The 19,502-nt window shown below is 50.9% G+C and overlaps 1 protein-coding gene across 1 annotated transcript in view; it reads left to right on the top strand.

The window, feature by feature from the left end:
- The window catches only part of RYR1 (ryanodine receptor 1), a 117,391-nt gene that overhangs the window by 32,034 nt on the left and 65,855 nt on the right, over window positions 1-19,502 (top strand). Inside the window, exons 30-48 of the mRNA XM_055309977.1 lie at window positions 667-827; window positions 1,265-1,430; window positions 3,404-3,490; window positions 3,651-3,877; window positions 5,363-5,975; window positions 7,918-8,181; window positions 8,514-8,714; window positions 9,285-9,396; window positions 11,192-11,338; window positions 12,834-13,107; window positions 13,869-13,983; window positions 14,070-14,202; window positions 14,594-14,688; window positions 15,964-16,099; window positions 16,319-16,505; window positions 16,592-16,700; window positions 17,086-17,206; window positions 17,303-17,472; window positions 19,133-19,353. Coding sequence (XP_055165952.1) covers window positions 667-827; window positions 1,265-1,430; window positions 3,404-3,490; window positions 3,651-3,877; window positions 5,363-5,975; window positions 7,918-8,181; window positions 8,514-8,714; window positions 9,285-9,396; window positions 11,192-11,338; window positions 12,834-13,107; window positions 13,869-13,983; window positions 14,070-14,202; window positions 14,594-14,688; window positions 15,964-16,099; window positions 16,319-16,505; window positions 16,592-16,700; window positions 17,086-17,206; window positions 17,303-17,472; window positions 19,133-19,353 — 3,539 coding nt within the window. The remainder of the gene's footprint in view (window positions 1-666; window positions 828-1,264; window positions 1,431-3,403; window positions 3,491-3,650; window positions 3,878-5,362; window positions 5,976-7,917; window positions 8,182-8,513; window positions 8,715-9,284; window positions 9,397-11,191; window positions 11,339-12,833; window positions 13,108-13,868; window positions 13,984-14,069; window positions 14,203-14,593; window positions 14,689-15,963; window positions 16,100-16,318; window positions 16,506-16,591; window positions 16,701-17,085; window positions 17,207-17,302; window positions 17,473-19,132; window positions 19,354-19,502) is intronic.

Raw genomic sequence — 19,502 nt, 5'->3', positions numbered from 1 at the left:
AATTGCAGGAACACAATGAAGTATAAGGCACACTGATAAAACTCCTAGGGACCCCAGAATCCAGAGGATATACCAATGTAGACTTGGGACCTTCATATTTGGGTTTACCCATATAAACTCAGTACCCCCAAATTTAATAGCTTTCTGGTATATTCTTGGGAACCAACATTTACAATTATCACAATAGAGTTTGGGATTTCCCAAATCTGGAATGTTTTCTGAGACAGAGAGCCTCATGGTTAGGATTATGGGCCACCTGGATGCTAAGTGGGTAAGTCACTTCACTGCTCTATGCCTTCTCCTTTATGGAAGTCTTACGGTTTTCCCGTCTGTAAAATGGGGATACAAATTGTACCCTCTTGATGGTGATTATAAATTAATTTGTGAATTATTTGTTAGCTATTATTTATTGATAACTTTATAATTTGGAGAGGGATCCAAATTTGGGGGTATCACAAATAGTCCTGGAGAACTCCCGAGTCTGAATATATAGTAGACACAGAAATAGAGACACATAGACCTGGGGTGTGTATGTCTCAAATCCAGGAATTTTTTGTTGAATTTCAAGGGGACTCTGTGAATCTAGAGAGACCAACTTAGAGTCCCAAGGAAGCCCTGTGTCCCCCACCTTCTGGGCTGACCATTGGTCCCCCTCTGCCTCTCCAGTACTATTACTCTGTGAGGATCTTCGCTGGCCAGGAGCCCAGCTGCGTGTGGGTGGGCTGGGTCACCCCTGACTACCATCAGCACGACATGAACTTCGACCTCAGCAAGGTCCGGGCAGTGACGGTGACCATGGGAGACGAACAAGGCAACGTCCACAGCAGGTGCCAGGGAAGGGTGGGAACCACGGGAGGTGAGAGGTCAGCGCTGGGCCCCTGGCTCAACAGCTTCTCTCCCCCTCTACTTCTCTCCTCTCCCTGTTTACTTCCCTCCTCTGGGTTTTTCCTCCTCTTTGGTTTCTGTTTGGTCTTTTCCATTTTGTCTTCCTTCTTCCTCTCACTCTGCCCTTTCTACGTTACCTCCTGTCTCTGTTCTCTCTTCCTGCTCCCCTTCCCTCTCTTCCTCCCAGAACCCCCAGCCAACTTCTAAGAACTCTTGCTCTGAGGAGCTTGGGGTGTTGGCACTTGGGTGTGCAGGTGATGGGGGGCTTGGGGATGGAGCTCTGAAGTCACGGTATTCTGGGAGTTTGGGGAAGGGAGCATCCAGGGTCCAGAGCACCTTGGCTAAGGCGCCATGCACTGACCACCCCTGTTTCCTCCAGCCTCAAGTGCAGCAACTGCTACATGGTGTGGGGCGGGGACTTCGTGAGCTCCGGACAGCAGGGCCGGATCAGCCACACAGACCTTGTCATTGGCTGCCTGGTGGACTTGGCCACTGGTCTGATGACCTTTACTGCCAATGGCAAGGAGAGCAACACCTTTTTCCAGGTGAGTCCAGCCCTCAGCAACTTAGCAATAGTGTCCTCATGTCCCAGGATGCTGGGAAGACCCTTCCCAACCCCCCACTGAGGACAGACCCCAGAGAGACAGGACAAAAACAGTTCCTAGTCTGTCCTCAGGGAAGTCCCTGAGAGACCACTTAGTTAACTGTCCAGAAAAGAGGAGACAGAGCACTGTCTTGACCTTGGAGAAGGGTCCACAGTCCCTCTTGGTCCAGGTGACACCTACTGCCAACTTTTCACCAATCAGGGAACACCCTACGATGAAACCTAGGGTGGGCTTTTCTTTCTTGATATTTTATTATGAAAGGTTTCAAACATACAACAAAAATAAATCTTTTTTAAAGAATATTTTATTTATTTATTCATGAGAGACACAGAGAGAGGCAGAGACATAGGCAGAGGGAGAAGCAGGCTCCCTATGGGGAGCCCAATGCAGGACTTGATCCCAGGATCCCGGGATCATGCCCTAAGCCAAAGGCAGCTGCTCAACCACCGAGCCACCCAGGCGTCCCAACATAAAACAAAATTAAAGAAATCGTACAGTGAACGCCCATATACCCACTGGCTTCATCACAAGAACCTACCACTCACACTGGCTTTATCACATATTTATCCACTTATCCATCCATTAATGCATCTAATTTGGAATTTATAAAACTTTATTTTAAATGGAGAATTTAAAAATATGCAAAAATAGTGTCTTCGACCTCTATGTCCCCACGCTCTAGCTTCTACTATTACAGCTGATCCTGCTTCATATTTACCCTCCATGCCCACTGGATGATTTTGAAGGATACCCCAGATATCATATGTTTTCATCTCTTTTCAATTTGTATCTCTACAAAAATAGGGATTATTTTAAAAAGCATAACCAGGGGGGCCTGGGTGGCTCAGTGATTGAGTGTCTGCCTTGGGCTCAGATCATGATCCCAAGGTCCTGAGATCGAGTCCTGCATCAGGCCCCCCACAGGGAGCCTGCTTCTCCCTCTGCCTATGTCTCTGCCTCTTTGTGTCTCTCATGAATAAGTAAAATCTTTAAAAAATGATAATAAATAAACACAAAATAAAAACATAACCAACTATACCATTTGTATCTTTAAAAAAAACCCAATAATTCCTATTAATCAAATATTTAGTCCATGTTCACTTCTCTGGTTGTTTCAAAAAATGTCTTTTTCCCATTTGTTCATTTGAATTGGAATCCATTAAGGCCATGTATTTTAGTTGGTTGCTATGCCCCTTGAGTCTCTCCTATGTAGATTTCCCTTCTCTCTCTTCTCTGAAAAGTGTTTGCTGAAACCAGGCTGCCTGTCCTGAAAAGTTTGCTTCTCAAAGTCCTGGACCAGCAGGATCTGCGTCACCTGGGGGGTTGTTAGAAATGAGGAATCTCAGGCTTCCCCCTAGACCTGCCCAATGCGAATCCAAAACTTAATCCTGGGGAATTCGTGTGTCTTCTCAGCCTGCATCTGGTTGACGCATCCCCCATGGTGTTGTTTTAACGTTTTCCTCTGTCCCCTGTATTTCCTATCACCTGGCAGCCATAGGTGCGGTTAGGTTCAGGTTTAGCAAGATGGCTTCACAGATGATGGTGTTTGTGGTGATAGAGGCTGGGTGGGTCCACTGCGGAGATCAGAGGGGCTGGAGGGACAGTGCAGTCAGAAGACCTTCCTGAGTTTTGAAGAATGAGTGGCATTGCCACTTGAACACAAGTGGCATTCCAGGTGGAAGGCATGATTTGCACAATGACCTGGAAGATATGTTGCCACCGAGGGAGCTGGAGGAGGTTGGTGTATCTGGATCAGAGGTGGTGCAGCCCACGAGCAACCTCGGTGCCTGACTTTGGATCTGTAGACACCAGGAGGATCAGGCTGGGGCAATCGACCCCAGAGTTCAGGAGCCAGAGTCATCATCACCTCCAGTTCACCCTCTTCCTCACCCTGGCCTCTTCTCCCTTGCCAGGTGGAGCCCAACACCAAGCTGTTTCCTGCTGTCTTCGTCCTGCCCACCCACCAGAATGTCATCCAGTTTGAGTTGGGGAAGCAGAAGGTAGGAGTACAGTGATGGGGCAGTCTGAGGCAGTAGGCGTGGGAGGTCAGGCTGGCAGAGTGGCTGAAAAGTGGGGCAATCCAGGAGGTCTCCCTGGAAGCAGAGTGGCAGGACAGAGAGGGCTGGGAATCCTGACCCGTGCACACCTCCGTGCCCCCAGAACATCATGCCGCTGTCAGCTGCCATGTTTCTGAGTGAGCGCAAGAACCCGGCCCCACAGTGCCCGCCTCGGCTGGAGGTGCAGATGCTGATGCCCGTCTCCTGGAGCCGTATGCCCAACCACTTCCTGCAGGTGGAGACACGACGTGCGGGCGAGCGGCTTGGCTGGGCCGTGCAGTGCCAGGAGCCGCTGACCATGATGGCTTTGCACATCCCTGAGGAGAACCGGTCAGGGCCAGCCCGGGCTCATGGGGGTGGGATGGGTGTTGCAAGTCTTCTGGGGTCCGGAACCCATTCAGTGCCCCCTCTCCATCAGTACCCCAGGGCTCCAGACAGCACACCAGTGGGCCCCAGACCTACCTCAGGGAACCCTGACTCAGCTCGGGCATCCCCAGATAAGACTCCAGGGGACTCCAGACCCACCCAGAAGGCCTTGGGTCCATCTTTGGGACCTCCAGGGACCCCAGACCTACCCCACAGGGCTCCAAGCCCACCTCAAGGAGCCCAGATCCACACTGAGAAGCCACACAGACTCCAGGAGCCTCAACTACACCTCAGAAGGACACGGACATTACTCAGAGAGGCCTGAATGCACCCCAGGGTGTCTTGGGCACACCCCAGGAGACTGAATGTATCCCTTGGGGATCTCAAACCCCGTCCAGGGGACCCAGACACAATCAGGGTACAGATGGGTTCATGTGTATGGCATGAATGCTCTTAGGTACCCTGAACAGACTCCAATCCCAGACAAACCAGGAGGCTCTGATATGCTTCATCTGTCCTTTATTCATTCGTTTAACAGATAGCTCTGGGCTCTTCCTGTGTGACCAGCAGCATTCTATTTTTTTTAAGATTCTAATTTATTTATTCATGAGATCCAGAGAGGCAGAGACACAGGCAGAGAGAGAAGCAGTCTCCCTGCAAGGAGCCTCATGTGGGACTCAATCCTGGATCCCAGGATCATGCCCTGATCAAAAGGCAGATGCTCAACTGCTAAGTCACCCAAGCGTCCCAACCAGCAGCATTCTAGGCGGGAAACACCAAACCCTTGTGAACGGACATTCTAGCGATGCCCACATATAACTCAGGGGCTCAGACTTGTCCAAGAGGACTCAGACCCATCCCTGGGGAATCCCAGATACACTCACTCATTCTATCTATCTATCTATCTATCTATCTATCTATCTATCTTATCTATCTATCTATCTATCTATCATCTGTCTAGTATTTATTGAGCACTTACTATGCTAAGTCCTGTTTAGGTGATGGGGATATAGCAAAAAAACAAAACAAAACCTCCAAAGGCAGAAATGTCCTACCCTGGTGGGATTACATTCTAGTCCTATTCAAAGATAGCCAGGTTACTCAGGCCTGCCAGAGGGAGGTTCAATCCCAATCTGGGGATCCCAGACATATCTTCTGGTCACCAGATCTCCTCCACGGGCTCTCAGATACCCCAGGGTATCAGACCGTCCCAAGGATCCCAGATACATCCCAAGTAGCTCCCAGACCACTTAGGGACTTCCAGAACTATTAAAAGATTCCTAGACCCAGCTGCGCAGACCTCACAGAACCGTGCCCAGCAGCACACTGGGATTCCCTGCTGGGGCGGGCGCCGCTCACCTTAGCATTTCTTTGCCTGTCTGTGGTCTGTGCCCGTCTCCCTCCTCCTCTGTGGGCTCCGTGCCTGTCCGTGGCCCACCTCCGCCGCAGGTGCATGGACATCCTGGAGCTGTCGGAGCGCCTGGACCTGCAGCGGTTCCACTCTCACACCCTCTGCCTCTACCGCGCGGTGTGCGCGCTGGGCAACAACCGCGTGGCGCATGCTCTGTGCAGCCACGTGGACCAGGCGCAGCTGCTGCACGCGCTGGAGGACGCGCACCTGCCGGGCCCGCTGCGGGCGGGCTACTACGACCTCCTCATCAGCATCCACCTCGAAAGTGCCTGCCGCAGCCGCCGCTCCATGCTCTCCGAGTACATCGTGCCCCTCACGCAGGAGACCCGCGCTATCACTCTCTTCCCACCTGGGAGAAGCGCGGAAAACGGCCCCCGCCGCCACGGCCTGCCTGGCGTTGGCGTCACCACCTCGCTGCGGCCCCCACACCACTTCTCGGCGCCCTGTTTCGTGGCTGCCCTGCCCGCTGCTGGGGTGATGGAAGCCCCGGCCCGCCTCAGCCCCAGCATCCCTCTGGAGGCCCTGCGGGATAAAGCACTGAGGATGCTGGGGGAGGCCGTGCGAGATGGGGGGCAGCACGCACGCGACCCTGTCGGGGGCTCTGTGGAGTTCCAGTTTGTGCCCGTGCTCAAGCTTGTGTCCACCCTGCTGGTAATGGTTTCCTCCTGCTTCCCTCTGTCCCATTCTTCTTCCGCATTCCAAATCCTCTATCCATCTGTCCCCCTCTCATTTGTGTATCTAACCACCCATCTGTCTCTCCATCCTCCACCTTTCAATTTATCCTTCTATCCTCTACTCATCCTTCATTCACTTTTCCTCCCATCCATTCATCTGTCTTCTATTAATCTGTTTATTAATCTTTTCTCCCTCCTTTACATTCATCTAGACAACCAACCATCATTCGTTTATCAATCCATCCATCCTCCACCCACCTTCCCATCCATCCATCTATTCATTCAGATACCCCCATCTTCCCATCCACAAGTCCACCCATTTACTTATATTTCCATTCTCTGCCCATGTATCTATCCATCCATCCATGTATCCATGTATCCAATTTTTCTTTTCTTTAGATTTTATTTATTTATTTATATAAGTATTTTATTTATTCATTTATGAGAAACAGAGAGAGAGAGAGAGAGAGAGAGAGAGAGGCAGAGACATAGGCAGAGAGAGAGGGCAGGTTCCATGCAGGGAACCCGGTGTGGGACTTGATCCTGGGACCCCAGGTCCACACCCTGGCTGAAGGCAGGCGCTCAACCGCTGAGTCACCCAGGCGTCCCAGATTTTATTTATTTATTCACGAGAGACATACAGAGAGAGGCAGAGACACAGGCAGAGGGAGAAGCAGGCTCCCTAAGGGGAGCGGGCCTTGACCCCAGGACCCCGGGATTTTGACCCGAGCCAAAGGCAAATGCTCAGCCATTGAGCCACCCAAGTTTCCCCCTCCATCTATCCAATTTTCAATCTAGTCCATTCATCCTTCCATTTACTCATACACGAGTACATCCTCTGTTCCATCTATTCATTTATCCACCTATTCATTTATTTATTAAGCTATCTCTCCTTTCATACACCCAGTTATCATCCTCCTTGCACCTGTGCATTCATTCATCCACACATCCATCCACCCACCCATCTACAGATTCATCTGTTCCTTCATCTTCCGCCTACCTATCTGTCCACCAATGCATTTCTCAGTTCATATATATATACATTCATCCACCTACCCACAAATCTATCCAACCATCTACACCCATTCATCCACCCACCATCCACTCATTCTTCATCCTTTACTGCATGTACCCTTTATTCACATACTCATCTAATGACTCACCCACATATCCATCCATCCAAATTTTCATGCACAAACCTACCCACCCATCCATCATCCAACCATCCCACCCTCCCCCCTACTTCTTTGCCTATTTATCTATTTACCCATTCATTCATTTACATACTCATGCACTTATCAAATCATCCATCAACCTACCCACCTATTCATACATTATATATCCTGTCATCTATCTACCCATCTCTCCCTCAGCCTTTACCTTTACCTCTCTATCTACCATCTGCCCATCAATTTCTCTCCCCTTCAAACCTCTACTATTCCATCTATTGATTCAGCCACCCAGTGCTCCCTCCACTTATCCATCCCTCTTTCCTCATTGTTTTTCCCTTTCATCTATCTGCTTTCCCTCCATCTGTCAGCATCTTCATTATGTTTATTGAGTACTAGCATATACTGGGAGCTATGAGGGCATCTATCAGAGTAAGGGGTGTCCTGCTCCAGAGTCACATATGCTCAAGCTTAGGAGAAAGGACATTTACTAGTCAAGGGAAAGATGCTAATGTTTGGCTACATGGTCTGGGCCAGGTTAGGTGGGACACAGGTATGGACCTGAGGGGATGTTAAGGAAAATGGGTGGCAGGGCAAGGGGGTGCCATTTCTTTGTGTAGGAGGAATCATATCTAGCCCATGCAGGAGTGAATCTGACATGTGCAGGAGAAGCAGGTCTGGGGAGTGAGGCTGGGACTTGATTTGGAGGTCTCAAGGGCCACAGTGAAGGACCCAGGTTTTGTCCTGTAGGTGATGGGCATCTTTGCTGATGAGGATGTGAAACAGATCTTGAAGATGATTGAGCCTGAAGTATTCACTGAGGAAGAAGAGGAAGAGGAAGAGGAGGAGGAAGAGGAGGAGGATGAGGAGGAGAAGGAGGAGGATGAGGAGGAAGAAGCACAGGAGAAAGAAGATGAGGAAAAAGAGGAAGAGGAGACAGCAGAAGGGGAAAAAGAAGAAGACTTAGAGGAAGGGCTGCTCCAGATGAAGTTGCCAGAATCTGTGAAGTTACAGGTGGGCTCATTCTTCCTGTTCTCCAGCCACCATCTATCTGGGCTGAGAGACAGGATCTGGTGCAGCATGAGTCTGGACTTTGTTCCAAGGAAGTGGGGAGCTGTGGAAGTGCCACAGATGATTGGAGTGCTGCTGGCTTCAAATGATCTCTCTGGTTGCCATGTAGCAGGTGGATTGGAGGGATGAGACCATTGAGAAGGCTGGCATAAGGATCCAGGCAGGAAATGATGGTGGCAGATAGGGCAGGGCCATGAAGAGGAGGGAGGAAGCAAGAAAAGCTTCAAGGCTGGTCTCAGCACCATCATTCCTACTGCATGGTTGTCCTCCCATAGATGTGCCACCTGCTGGAGTATTTCTGTGACCAAGAATTGCAGCACCGTGTGGAATCCCTAGCAGCCTTTGCGGAGCGCTATGTGGACAAGCTCCAGGCCAACCAGCGGGACCGCTATGGCCTCCTCATGAAAGCCTTCAGCATGTCTGCTGCTGAGACTGCCCGACGTACTCGCGAGTTCCGCTCCCCACCCCAGGAGCAGGTACTCTGACCCCTGACCCCCGCTAGCATTACTGTCTAAATCCCAACTTTAACCTCTCCCCCTACCCTGATCACTGATGGTGTTAAATCTCTAAACTCATGCTTGACATCTGACCCTATTGAAATACTTATCTCTTACTCTTCTACTTGTCTCCGAACTAATTTGTCCTCTTAGTCACCTCAGACTGACACTGACTCCATTCAAAACTCTAGTCTTCAGACGGTCTGCATCAACTCATGACCTTAGACGGGGTCTCACAAATGAATCTTTTTTTTTTTTTTTACAATTGAATCTTTGATCTTTGACCTCAGAGTTTCTGCCTTGGGTCTCTGACCCTCATTCTTTTTTTTTTTTTTATAAATTTTTATTTATGTATGATAGTCACACAGAGAGAGAGAGAGGCAGAGACACAGGCAGAGGGAGGAGCAGGCTCCATGCACTGGGAGCCCGACGTGGGATTCGATCCCGGGTCTCCAGGATCACGCCCCGGGCCAAAGGCAGGCGCTAAACCGCTGCGCCACCCAGGGATCCCTCTGACCCTCATTCTAATAACTTTTGACCTTCCTCTAGATAAACATGCTATTGCACTTCAAAGATGGTGAAGATGAGGAAGATTGTCCTCTCCCTGAAGAGGTTCGACAGGATTTGCTCGAATTTCATCAAGACTTGCTGGCACACTGTGGTAAGAGATCAGAGAACCCATCTCCCAAATTTTCTCTTGAGACCTCTTCTGAAGTTTCCTTAAGATTTCCTGATCTTAAATATTTACAGTATTGGTGCAATGTAATTTTTGGTTGAATGAATGAACAAACATATTAGTGAACAGATAAAGAATGAGTGGAGGGATATTTGTACTGGCATTTGAGTATATTATACATGGATGGATGTCTATAGGCAAGTGAATGGTGAGTGTAAATTGGTAGATAGAGAGATGAATGAATAAAGAAATGGATGAGTAGATGGCTGGGTGGATCGATGGATAAAGAGAAGGATGATGGTTAGATGGATGGGTAGATGGATAATTGAAAATTGGATGGAGAGATGGGTGGGTGGCTGGAGGGATGAATGGATAACCTCCATTGTTTCTGATAATAAGGCAACTAATAATCTTTTTTTAAAGATTTTATTTATTTGTTCATGAGAGACACAGAGAGAGGCAGAGACATAAGCAGAGGGAAAAGCAGGCTCCCTGTGGGGAGCCTGATAAGGGACTCGATCCCAGGACCCCAGGATCAGGACCTAAGCCAAAGGCAGATGCTCAATCACTGAGCCACCCAGGTGCCCTAGGCAGCTAATAATCTTACTGAGATTCTTTTATATGTGAGGAGTGGTTTTTCTCTGGCTGCCTTTCAAGTTTTCTGTTTGCCTTTGCTTTGAAACAGTTGGGTATAATGTATCTAGGTGTGGCACTCTTTAATTTTATCCCACTTGAAGTTTATTAAATTTCTTGATGTGTAGATTAATATTTTGCATCAAATTTGGGACTTTGGGGCTATTATTTCTCTAAATATTTTTCTGCCATTTCTCATCACTCTTTCTGGGAATCCCATTATGAATATATTGATATATTTGATGATGTCCCACAGGCTCTGAGGCTCTGTTAGCTTTTCTTCATTCTTTTTTACTCTTCAAACCGATAACCTCTATTGTCCAACCCTCAAGTTCACTGATTCTTTCTCCCACCAGCTCAAATATGCTGTTACCTCTCTAGTGATTTTTAAATTTCAGTTATTTTACTTTTCAGCCCCAGAATTTCTATATGGTTATCTTTTATGTGGTCTACCTGATAATTAATAATCTCTATTTGAGGAGTCATTGGCATCATACTTATCTTTAATACTTTCCACATAACTTCCTTTAGTTCTTTGAACCTACTTATTATAGTTTATTTTTAAAAATATTTTATTTATTTATTCATGAGAGAGAGTGAGAAAGGCAAGACATAGGCAGAGGGAGAAGCAGGCTCCCTGCAAGGAGCCCAATGTGGGACTTGATCCCAGACCCCAGGATCACACCCTGAGCCAAAGGCAGACACTCAACCACTGAGCCACCCAGGCATCCCTATAATAGTTTAAAAGACTTTTAACATGCTTCAAAGAATGAATAAATATGTGAATATATGGAGAAATAAATGAAAGAACCCAAGAACGTACACAAGAATGAGGAATGAATGAACCAATGAATGAGTAAAGAAGTGAATGACTAGAGCACCTGGGTTGCTTAGTTGGTTAAGTGTCTGCCTTTGGCTCAGGTCATTATCCCAGGGCCCTGGAATCAAATCCCATATTGGGACTGCCTGCTTCTCTCTCTCCCTCTGCCCCTTCCTCCCATCCTTGCTCGTGCTCAATTGCTCACTCTCTTGTGTTCTCTCTCTCAAATAAGTAAATAAAATAGTTTTTTAAAAAAGAAGTGAATGACTGAATAGATGAAGAAGCACACAGATGAATGACACCCTCTCCCTTCTTGACCAACTCCAGGAATTCAGCTGGAGGGGGAGGAGGAGGAACCAGAGGAAGAGGCCACCCTGGGCAGCCGCCTGATGAGCCTGTTGGAGAAAGTCCGGCTGGTGAAGAAGAAGGAGGAGAAACCTGAGGAGGAATCCCCTGCTGAAGAGAGCAAACCCCGTGAGGACTGGGGTCTTTAGGGAGGGGACAGGGATGGGGCAGGCAGCCATGTGCTTGAGGAGCCAGTAGGTCCAAAATAGGCCAGACTATGAGGAGTAAGCAAGGGAGGGGTAGATTGATGAGAGAGGAGGAGTAGGGGGTGGGGTGAGAGAAGAGACATGTTGGAAGTGTGGCCCAAATGTGGCGGCTCTACAGTATGTGTGTTGGACCAGCATGCTGTATGGCCTGCCAGCACAGAGATATACATCCCACCTTGGGATGGTGGCAGCTCCTGTACCACCACCAAGGCTTCCGTGTTCTCATGGGTTTTCTTTGTTTTTCTCTTCTTTTTTTGGTGAAATGATTACTAAGATGAGGGATTAGAAAAACAGTTATGATAAATGTTGGTCCAATGGGCCATTATGCAGAATATATTTTATCTCCAACCAACAAAGACAGGTCCCTGAAGTTGGTACAGAGTTTATTCTACAACATTCAAGAAACTGTTATTGGGCCAGCTCTGAGCCAGGAACTGTTGGCAGGGCTGGAGAATGCTGTGGGGAGAAGGAATAAAAATCCCTACCCTCCAAGAGTTTAGAATATTATAACAGATGCACATATACATATACCATAATGTCAGGTGCCCATGGGTGGCTAAGGAAAAAAATCAAGCTGAGTAATAGGAGAGAGAAGGATAAAGATAGAAGGGTCAGAGTAGGGGAGTGAGGTGTGCAAAGATCCGGGGAAGATGATTGTTACAAAGGGAATAGCCAATGCAAAGGCCCTGAGGCAGGAACATGCATGGGGTATTTAGAGGCCAGTGTAGCTGGAGCAGAATGAGCAAGGGGAGGGGGGCAGGAGATGAGGTCTGAAGTGACAGGGCCAGATTGCATAGCGCTAGAAGGTCATGAATTGACACCATCATTTAGTGCCAGTGCATGGAGTTTTCTCCTAACCTGAGAACATGAGACATCTCTTTTCTCCCAAAATCCTGGGAATGAAAAGGGTTGGGAGAGAAAGAGAGACACTGAGAGAAATGGATGCTGGATGTAGGAGAGATGAGTCCCAGGGAGATGGCCAGGGAAAATAAAACAGTTAATTTTGACATCATTTTCAAATGATGCCAAAGTCCACAGGTATTCTCGGTGTCTGTTGCCTCTCTTGATGAAAAATCAACAGTGTTTTTATAGAACAAGTGGAATTGTGACTTGTGCTTTCAAAGGACATTATATTTCAAAGGTGCTTATAATGTATTCTGGTATTTTGAAGTGATACAAGTTCTTTTTTCCTCTTGAAACCTTTAGGGAACCCTCACTGTCTGGGTGTTAGGGTGAAGAGAACAGGGGAGCTCTTAAGGCAATAAAACGAAATCTTCCAGAATCTGCCTACTCCTGGCAGGTGGAGGGTCAGGGCAATTAGTAACTGAGAAGCCCTCTGGGAAGAGGGGCCCTTTCTGCATTGTTTTGGCTCCAGGCCTCCACCTGGGAGTGTTCTGACACGCATGTCCCCTTCCCAGAGTCATTGCAGGAGCTGGTGTCCCACACAGTGGTGCGGTGGGCTCAAGAGGACTTCGTGCAGAGCCCTGAGCTCGTTCGGGCCATGTTCAGCCTCCTCCACCGGCAGTACGATGGGCTCGGGGAGCTGCTGCGTGCCCTGCCCCGGGCATACACCATCTCACCGTCATCCATGGAGGACACCATGAGCTTGCTTGAGTGCCTGGGCCAGATCCGATCACTGCTTATTGTGCAAATGGGTCCCCAGGAGGAAAACCTCATGATCCAGAGCATTGGGTGAGGCCCTGCCCCCTCCCCTGACTTTGCACATCCCCCCGGGAAGGAGGGGAGCCCCCACAAGCTCCAGCTTGTCCCCCGGGCTCATGTCCCCTGGATGCAATAATGTCTCCTTCCTCCACTTCTGTTTCATCCTTGTGGTGATATATAGTTCTCCCAATAGCTAGCCCATCTCCCTGGCTAATGGCCCCTCCTCTCACCTCTCCATCCAGACCCTGGGATAACAGCTCTTACTTACCTCTTGGCACAATAATTACCCTCTTTGAGCTTCAGTGTTCATCTCTAAACAGGAAGAGCCATGCCTACCTCATACAGTCATGGCAAGGCTTCCAAGGCCTTATGCACATCGTAATGATATTGGTAATGGTAATGATAGTACTAAACACTTACTCAGTGTCAAGAGTGTCTCATTCATTCACTCAGCAAGCATTTATTGAGCACCTAGTTTGTGCCAGGCCCTTTCTAGACACTTGGGGATACCACATGCAGCATGGTAAGGATCTCCACCCTAGGGGATCCATGCCTCAGTTTCTTTTTTCTGTAAAATAGGGATAACTATAGTTCTTGGCTTCTAGAGTGGAGATAAAGATTGAATGAATTCAGATCTGTTAAGGGGGATGGTGCCAGGCATGAAGGAAGAACTCAGTAAATGTTGACTGTTATTACAGTGGTGGTGACAGCTCTCCCAAGGGCCTGGGGCTGTCCCTGGACTGGGGCTCCACCGGGCCCCTGGCGACCTCATGTTCTTTACCTGTTCACAGGAACATCATGAACAACAAAGTCTTCTACCAGCACCCGAACCTGATGCGGGCACTGGGCATGCATGAGACAGTCATGGAGGTCATGGTGAATGTCCTCGGGGGTGGCGAATCCAAGGTAAGGGGTCTGGGTGGGCTAGGGAGCTCAGGGCAGGGGGCCATGGAGGGGCAGGCGTTGACCACAGGCCCACTCTGCCTCCCCAGGAGATCCGCTTCCCCAAAATGGTGACAAGCTGCTGCCGCTTCCTCTGCTACTTCTGTCGTATCAGCCGGCAGAACCAGCGCTCCATGTTTGACCACCTGAGCTACCTGCTGGAGAACAGTGGCATTGGCCTGGGTGAGAACCCCTGAGCCCGGGATGGCGGCCTGTCCTTCACAACCCACTCTTGGCAGTCCATCCAGGCATCCATCTCTACTCATTCAGTCATTCAACAAACACTTATTCTCAACCCACCCTGGCTGTAGCCCTGTGATGAGCAGTCCTGGGGATACCCAGACAGCCCTGGCCCTGGCCCTCACAGAACTCACGGTGCAGCATGACAGATAGACAGTGACAGCCCAGAGTGGTCAGGCCTCGGATGGGGAAGCACAGACCAGAGGACGCACTTGACCTAGGCTGAAAAAGGGGGTGGTCAAGGAGGGCTTCCTAGAGGAGGTGAGATGAGCAGCAGTGAGACTGTCAACTACATACCTCTGAAGAGCATTCTCACTGCCTCTCGCCCTCACAGGCATGCAGGGCTCCACGCCTCTGGATGTGGCAGCTGCCTCCGTCATTGACAACAACGAGCTGGCCTTGGCATTGCAGGAGCAGGACCTGGAGAAGGTGGGGAAGGAGGAGGCCTGGCCCCTACCTGGCCCCTTGGGGCCCCTGCTGATTTGGGACCCACTCTATGGGATGATCCAGGATTGAATCAGAAGGGGAATAATTTGCAGGGGAAAGAACAGGAGCCAGTCACATGGGGCCGAGTGCAAATAATCCATACCTCACCCTCCTGCAGCTGCATGTCCTTGGCACATTTCTTGACCCTCTGTGCCCCCCTCCCTCCTCTGCTTCTGTACTAGTGTCAAAGGGCATGGGCTCTGGAGTTCAGCAACTTAGGCTGAACCTAAGTGAGATGGTGCTCTCTTGTTGTGTAGCCTTGGACAAGTGACTTAAATTCTCCAGGCCTGTCTCCTCACCTGCAGAATGAATATAATAATAGAATAGGGTTATTCTCAAGATGAAATGACTTAATCCATGAAAGCATTTGTAATACAGCAAGCACTCAATAAGCGTTATCTGCTACTACAGTATTACTCATTCAACAAATATTTACCGAGCACCTACTATGCGCCAGGACCTTGTCCAAGGCAGTAGGGGTGTGACAGTGACTGAGACAATCAGAAAATCCTTGTGCACATGAAGCTGACATGTGGTTGGGAAGATGGATAATAAACAAGATGAATAAGTAAAATACATAGTGTATTAGCTAGTGACAAGTGTTACGGATGAAAAAAAGTGAACAGGGGAGAGAAATATCAAGAGCCAGAAGGGTGTCCAAATTTAGATAAGTGTGATCAGAGAATACCTCACTGAGAAAGTGACATTCGGGGAAAGCTCTGAAGGAAGAGAGGGACCATATGGACATCAGGGGGAAGAGCATTCCAGGCAGGGGAACAGCCAATGCAAAGGCCCTGAGACAGAAGTGAACCTCATGAGTTTGAGGAACAGCGAAGAGACCAGTATGGTTGGAGCAGAGGGAGTGAGAAGTTAGCGGTGGGAAGTGAGGTCAGGAGGTGGCAGGGAAGATTGTGCAGAGGGTCTTAGTGGACCACTGTGAGGGCTCTGGGTCCACCCTAAGTGAGATGGTGCCGCAGGAAGGTTCCAAGCAGGAAAGGGATGCTTCTGTGTAGGAGGAATAGACCGAAGGAGCAAGGAGCCCAGGAAGGAAGCCCCTGGCATGGTCCAGGTGGGAGAGGAGGGTGGAGGAGACTATTATTGTTTGCTGAGAGATCCAGAAATGAATCAGGTTGCAGAGCTCTAGGGATGGGTAGGGACATGAGCCTTGGGGAGGAGGTGGTGCGGGTCTGCCTCTGGCTGAGCCCCCTCCGCCCCCAGGTGGTGTCCTACCTGGCGGGTTGTGGCCTTCAGAGCTGCCCCATGCTCCTGGCCAAAGGGTACCCAGACATCGGCTGGAACCCGTGTGGTGGCGAGCGCTACCTGGACTTCTTGCGCTTCGCTGTCTTTGTCAATGGTGAGTCAGGAGTTGGTGGTGGCAGGACAGGGGGCTGGGGCCACTGACCAAAGCCTCCCTCGGGGTATGGGCCACACCTTGAGCCACTGGCCTAGCCCGGGATTCCTCCTGGTGGGCTGGGGCAGCATGCAGAAGCCAGTGGGGCCCTGGCCTTAACCCTTGAGGGGCGGGGTCCCTGGGCCGTGGCTCATGGGGCCTCCTGACCGCCGGAGCCACCAGGTGAGAGCGTGGAGGAGAACGCCAACGTGGTGGTGCGGCTGCTCATCCGCAAGCCCGAGTGCTTCGGGCCCGCCCTGCGGGGTGAGGGCGGCTCTGGGCTGCTGGCTGCCATCGAAGAGGCCATTCGCATCTCTGAGGACCCGGCGCGCGACGGCCCAGGCGTCCGCAGGGACCGGCGGCGTGAGCAGTGAGTCTCCCACCACCTCGGCAGAACCGGCCCCCCTTCCCGGTGCCTCTGGCTGCCTCCCCCACACCGCCCACTTTCCTCTGCAGCTTCGGTGAGGAGCCCCCGGAGGAGAACCGGGTGCACCTGGGACACGCCATCATGTCCTTCTATGCTGCCTTGATTGACCTGCTTGGACGCTGTGCACCAGAGATGCATGTGAGACCCAGAAGTCCAGGGATGGGGAGGGGCACACAGGGCCACCCTTGAGCCTCCTCAGTCAGGCACTGGACAGCACTGATAGCTCTCACTCTGCGGGTGGTCTTAGGAGAGGAAGTTCTGAGACACACTGGTGACCAAGATAGCCCCAGGCCCAGCTCTCACGGAGCTCCCGGACCAGTGGGGGAGACCAAGCAAGGTGGGCCAGGGGTGGCCAGGGCTGCAGTGGAGAAGCACAGGCCGAGGAGTCAGGGCTGGGGATTCTAGAGTTTGCCCTGCGAGGAGTCCTGGTCTACCTGCCAGTAGGTCAGGAAAGGATGGATGGGGTATTGAGCAAATGGGGCACAAGGTGCCTGATGATGTGGCCCACACTTCCTTCTTCCAGCTAATCCAAGCTGGCAAAGGAGAGGCACTGCGGATCCGCGCCATCCTGCGCTCCCTCGTGCCCCTGGATGACCTTGTGGGCATCATCAGCCTCCCACTGCAGATCCCCACCCTGGGCAAAGGTGCGGAGGGGGCCGGACTCAGCAAGGCAGGGAGGCTGAGGAGGGAGCGGATGGGTTCGAAGGGCATCCCTGACCCCCTGCCCTCCTGGCCCACAGATGGGGCTCTGGTACAGCCAAAGATGTCGGCATCTTTCGTGCCGGACCACAAGGCATCCATGGTGCTCTTCCTGGACCGAGTGTACGGCATTGAGAACCAAGACTTCTTGCTGCATGTGCTGGACGTGGGGTTCCTGCCTGACATGCGGGCGGCCGCTTCGCTGGACACGGTGAGCAGCCCGCCCCGCCTAGCCACCCTCCCTGCCTCCAGAGAGGATGCGAGATGGGGCGTGGGCATAGCAGCCGGGCTGCTGTTTGTTCTGGGCTTGTGTACATATCATAATCCTCCCTCCCCACCCCCCTCACCCCTGTCAAGATAGGAAACAAAACCAAGATAAACTCTGAGTTCTGGGAGAGGGTGGGTGGAAATCTCCAACATCTCCTCATTCTTATTTAAGAAATAATCATTCTCAATGATGGCTCGGCACCAAGGAGACAGACCTGCGCACGACAGCAACAATAATACTTATATAGATATATAATAGCTACACAGTTAGATTGCAGTAGGGGACAAAGTCACGTAAGATGAGGACAGAACTGACCGCTGGTGTGGCCACATGGAGGCCACTGGTGACTTGCTAAGCACTTTCAGTGAAGTGGTGGGGGAAGAGCCGTACTGGAGGGGGTTTACGAGGGTCTGGCAGGTGAGGTATTAGAGACGGCGAGTGTCAACAAGTCTTTACACAAGTTGGTGACGGAGGAGGCAGAGGAATGATGGATACGCTGGACAGGTGACCTTGTCCAGGAAAAGACTCTTCTCGAGATGAGAGAAATAACTGTTGGCTACTTGCACACTTGAACTTGCTAGTACTTGCTACTTGAACATGGCAACTTGATTCTGTAAATACCAGTTTATCAGAAATACTGAGGGCAGGGGCGCCTGGCTGGCCCAGTTGGTGGGGAGTGCGACTTTTGATCTTGGGATTGTTGAGTTCGAACCCAGCGCTGGGTGTAGAGATTATGTAAAAATTTAAAAAATCTTAAGAGAGAGAGAGAAAGAAAGACAGACTGAAGGCAGAAGAACAAGTTCAAGGACACCCCCAGGACCAAAATCAAAATGTAGGCAACTCCACTGGATCAGTTGATCCAGTTTTTTTTTTTAAAGATTTTATTTATTTATGAAAGAGAGAGAGGGAAGCAGAGACACAGGCAGAGGGAGAGGGAGAAGCAGGCTCCATGCTGGGAGCCCGACGCGGGACTCGATCCCGGGGCTCCAGGATCGCACCCTGGGCCAAAGGCAGGCGCCAAACCACTGAGCCACCCAGGGATCCCCTGATCCAGTTTTTCCAGCAAATAAATAGCATTTAAAAGAATAGGAAAGGAGACCACTACAGATGAAAGGACCTGAGATCCAGCAGCCAGATACATATGGTTTGGGGGCCTTCCTGGTGCCCTGATCCAAACAATCCCAGCTAAATGTACAGCAATTTTTGAGACAACTGGAGAAAGCTGATCATGAATTTTACGCACTTGTTAATTCTGTTCGGTGTGAAAGTGGCGGCCCGGGATGTTGAACAGAAGCATCAGTCCGAATGGAGATACATACTCAAATTTCCACGGGTAAAGCCGTCTAGGGCTGGGGTTGCATAAAAATATTACAGGAAAAAAGGGGAGCTTGGAGAGGAAATAAGCAGCACAAGGGTATCTACCGAAGACTCTACTCTGGATAACGAGGGCTCGTTCTTTGGTTCCTCGACTTCTGTATGTTTGAAATTTTGCCCAGTTCACAGCGGTGATAGAGACCGGGCGGGGGACAGTGTTGGCGGGAGGTGCGACCACGGCCACCCCGGGAGCGCGAAGCGGGCCTGATGCCCCCGCTCTGCGCCCCAGGCCACGTTCAGCACCACGGAGATGGCGCTGGCGCTGAACCGCTACCTGTGCCTGGCGGTGCTGCCGCTCATCACCAAGTGCGCGCCGCTCTTCGCGGGGACCGAGCACCGCGCCATCATGGTGGACTCCATGCTTCACACGGTGTACCGCCTGTCCCGCGGCCGCTCGCTCACCAAGGCGCAGCGCGACGTCATCGAGGACTGTCTCATGGCGCTCTGCAGGTGCGGCGCGGGCGGGGGCGGGGGCGCCGGGGCGGGGGCTGTGCAGGTGCGGCGCGGGCGGGGGCGCCGGGGGGGGGGGGAAGCTCTGCAAGTGCGGCGCGGGCGGGGGCGCCGGGGGGGAGCTCTGCAGGTGCGGCGCGGGCGGGGGC

The sequence above is a fragment of the Nyctereutes procyonoides genome, unplaced genomic scaffold (genome assembly GCF_905146905.1).
Source record: "Nyctereutes procyonoides isolate TBG_1078 unplaced genomic scaffold, NYPRO_anot_genome, whole genome shotgun sequence".
Classification (NCBI taxonomy): domain Eukaryota; kingdom Metazoa; phylum Chordata; class Mammalia; order Carnivora; family Canidae; genus Nyctereutes; species Nyctereutes procyonoides.
This window is presented reverse-complemented; position numbering and strand designations above follow the sequence as displayed.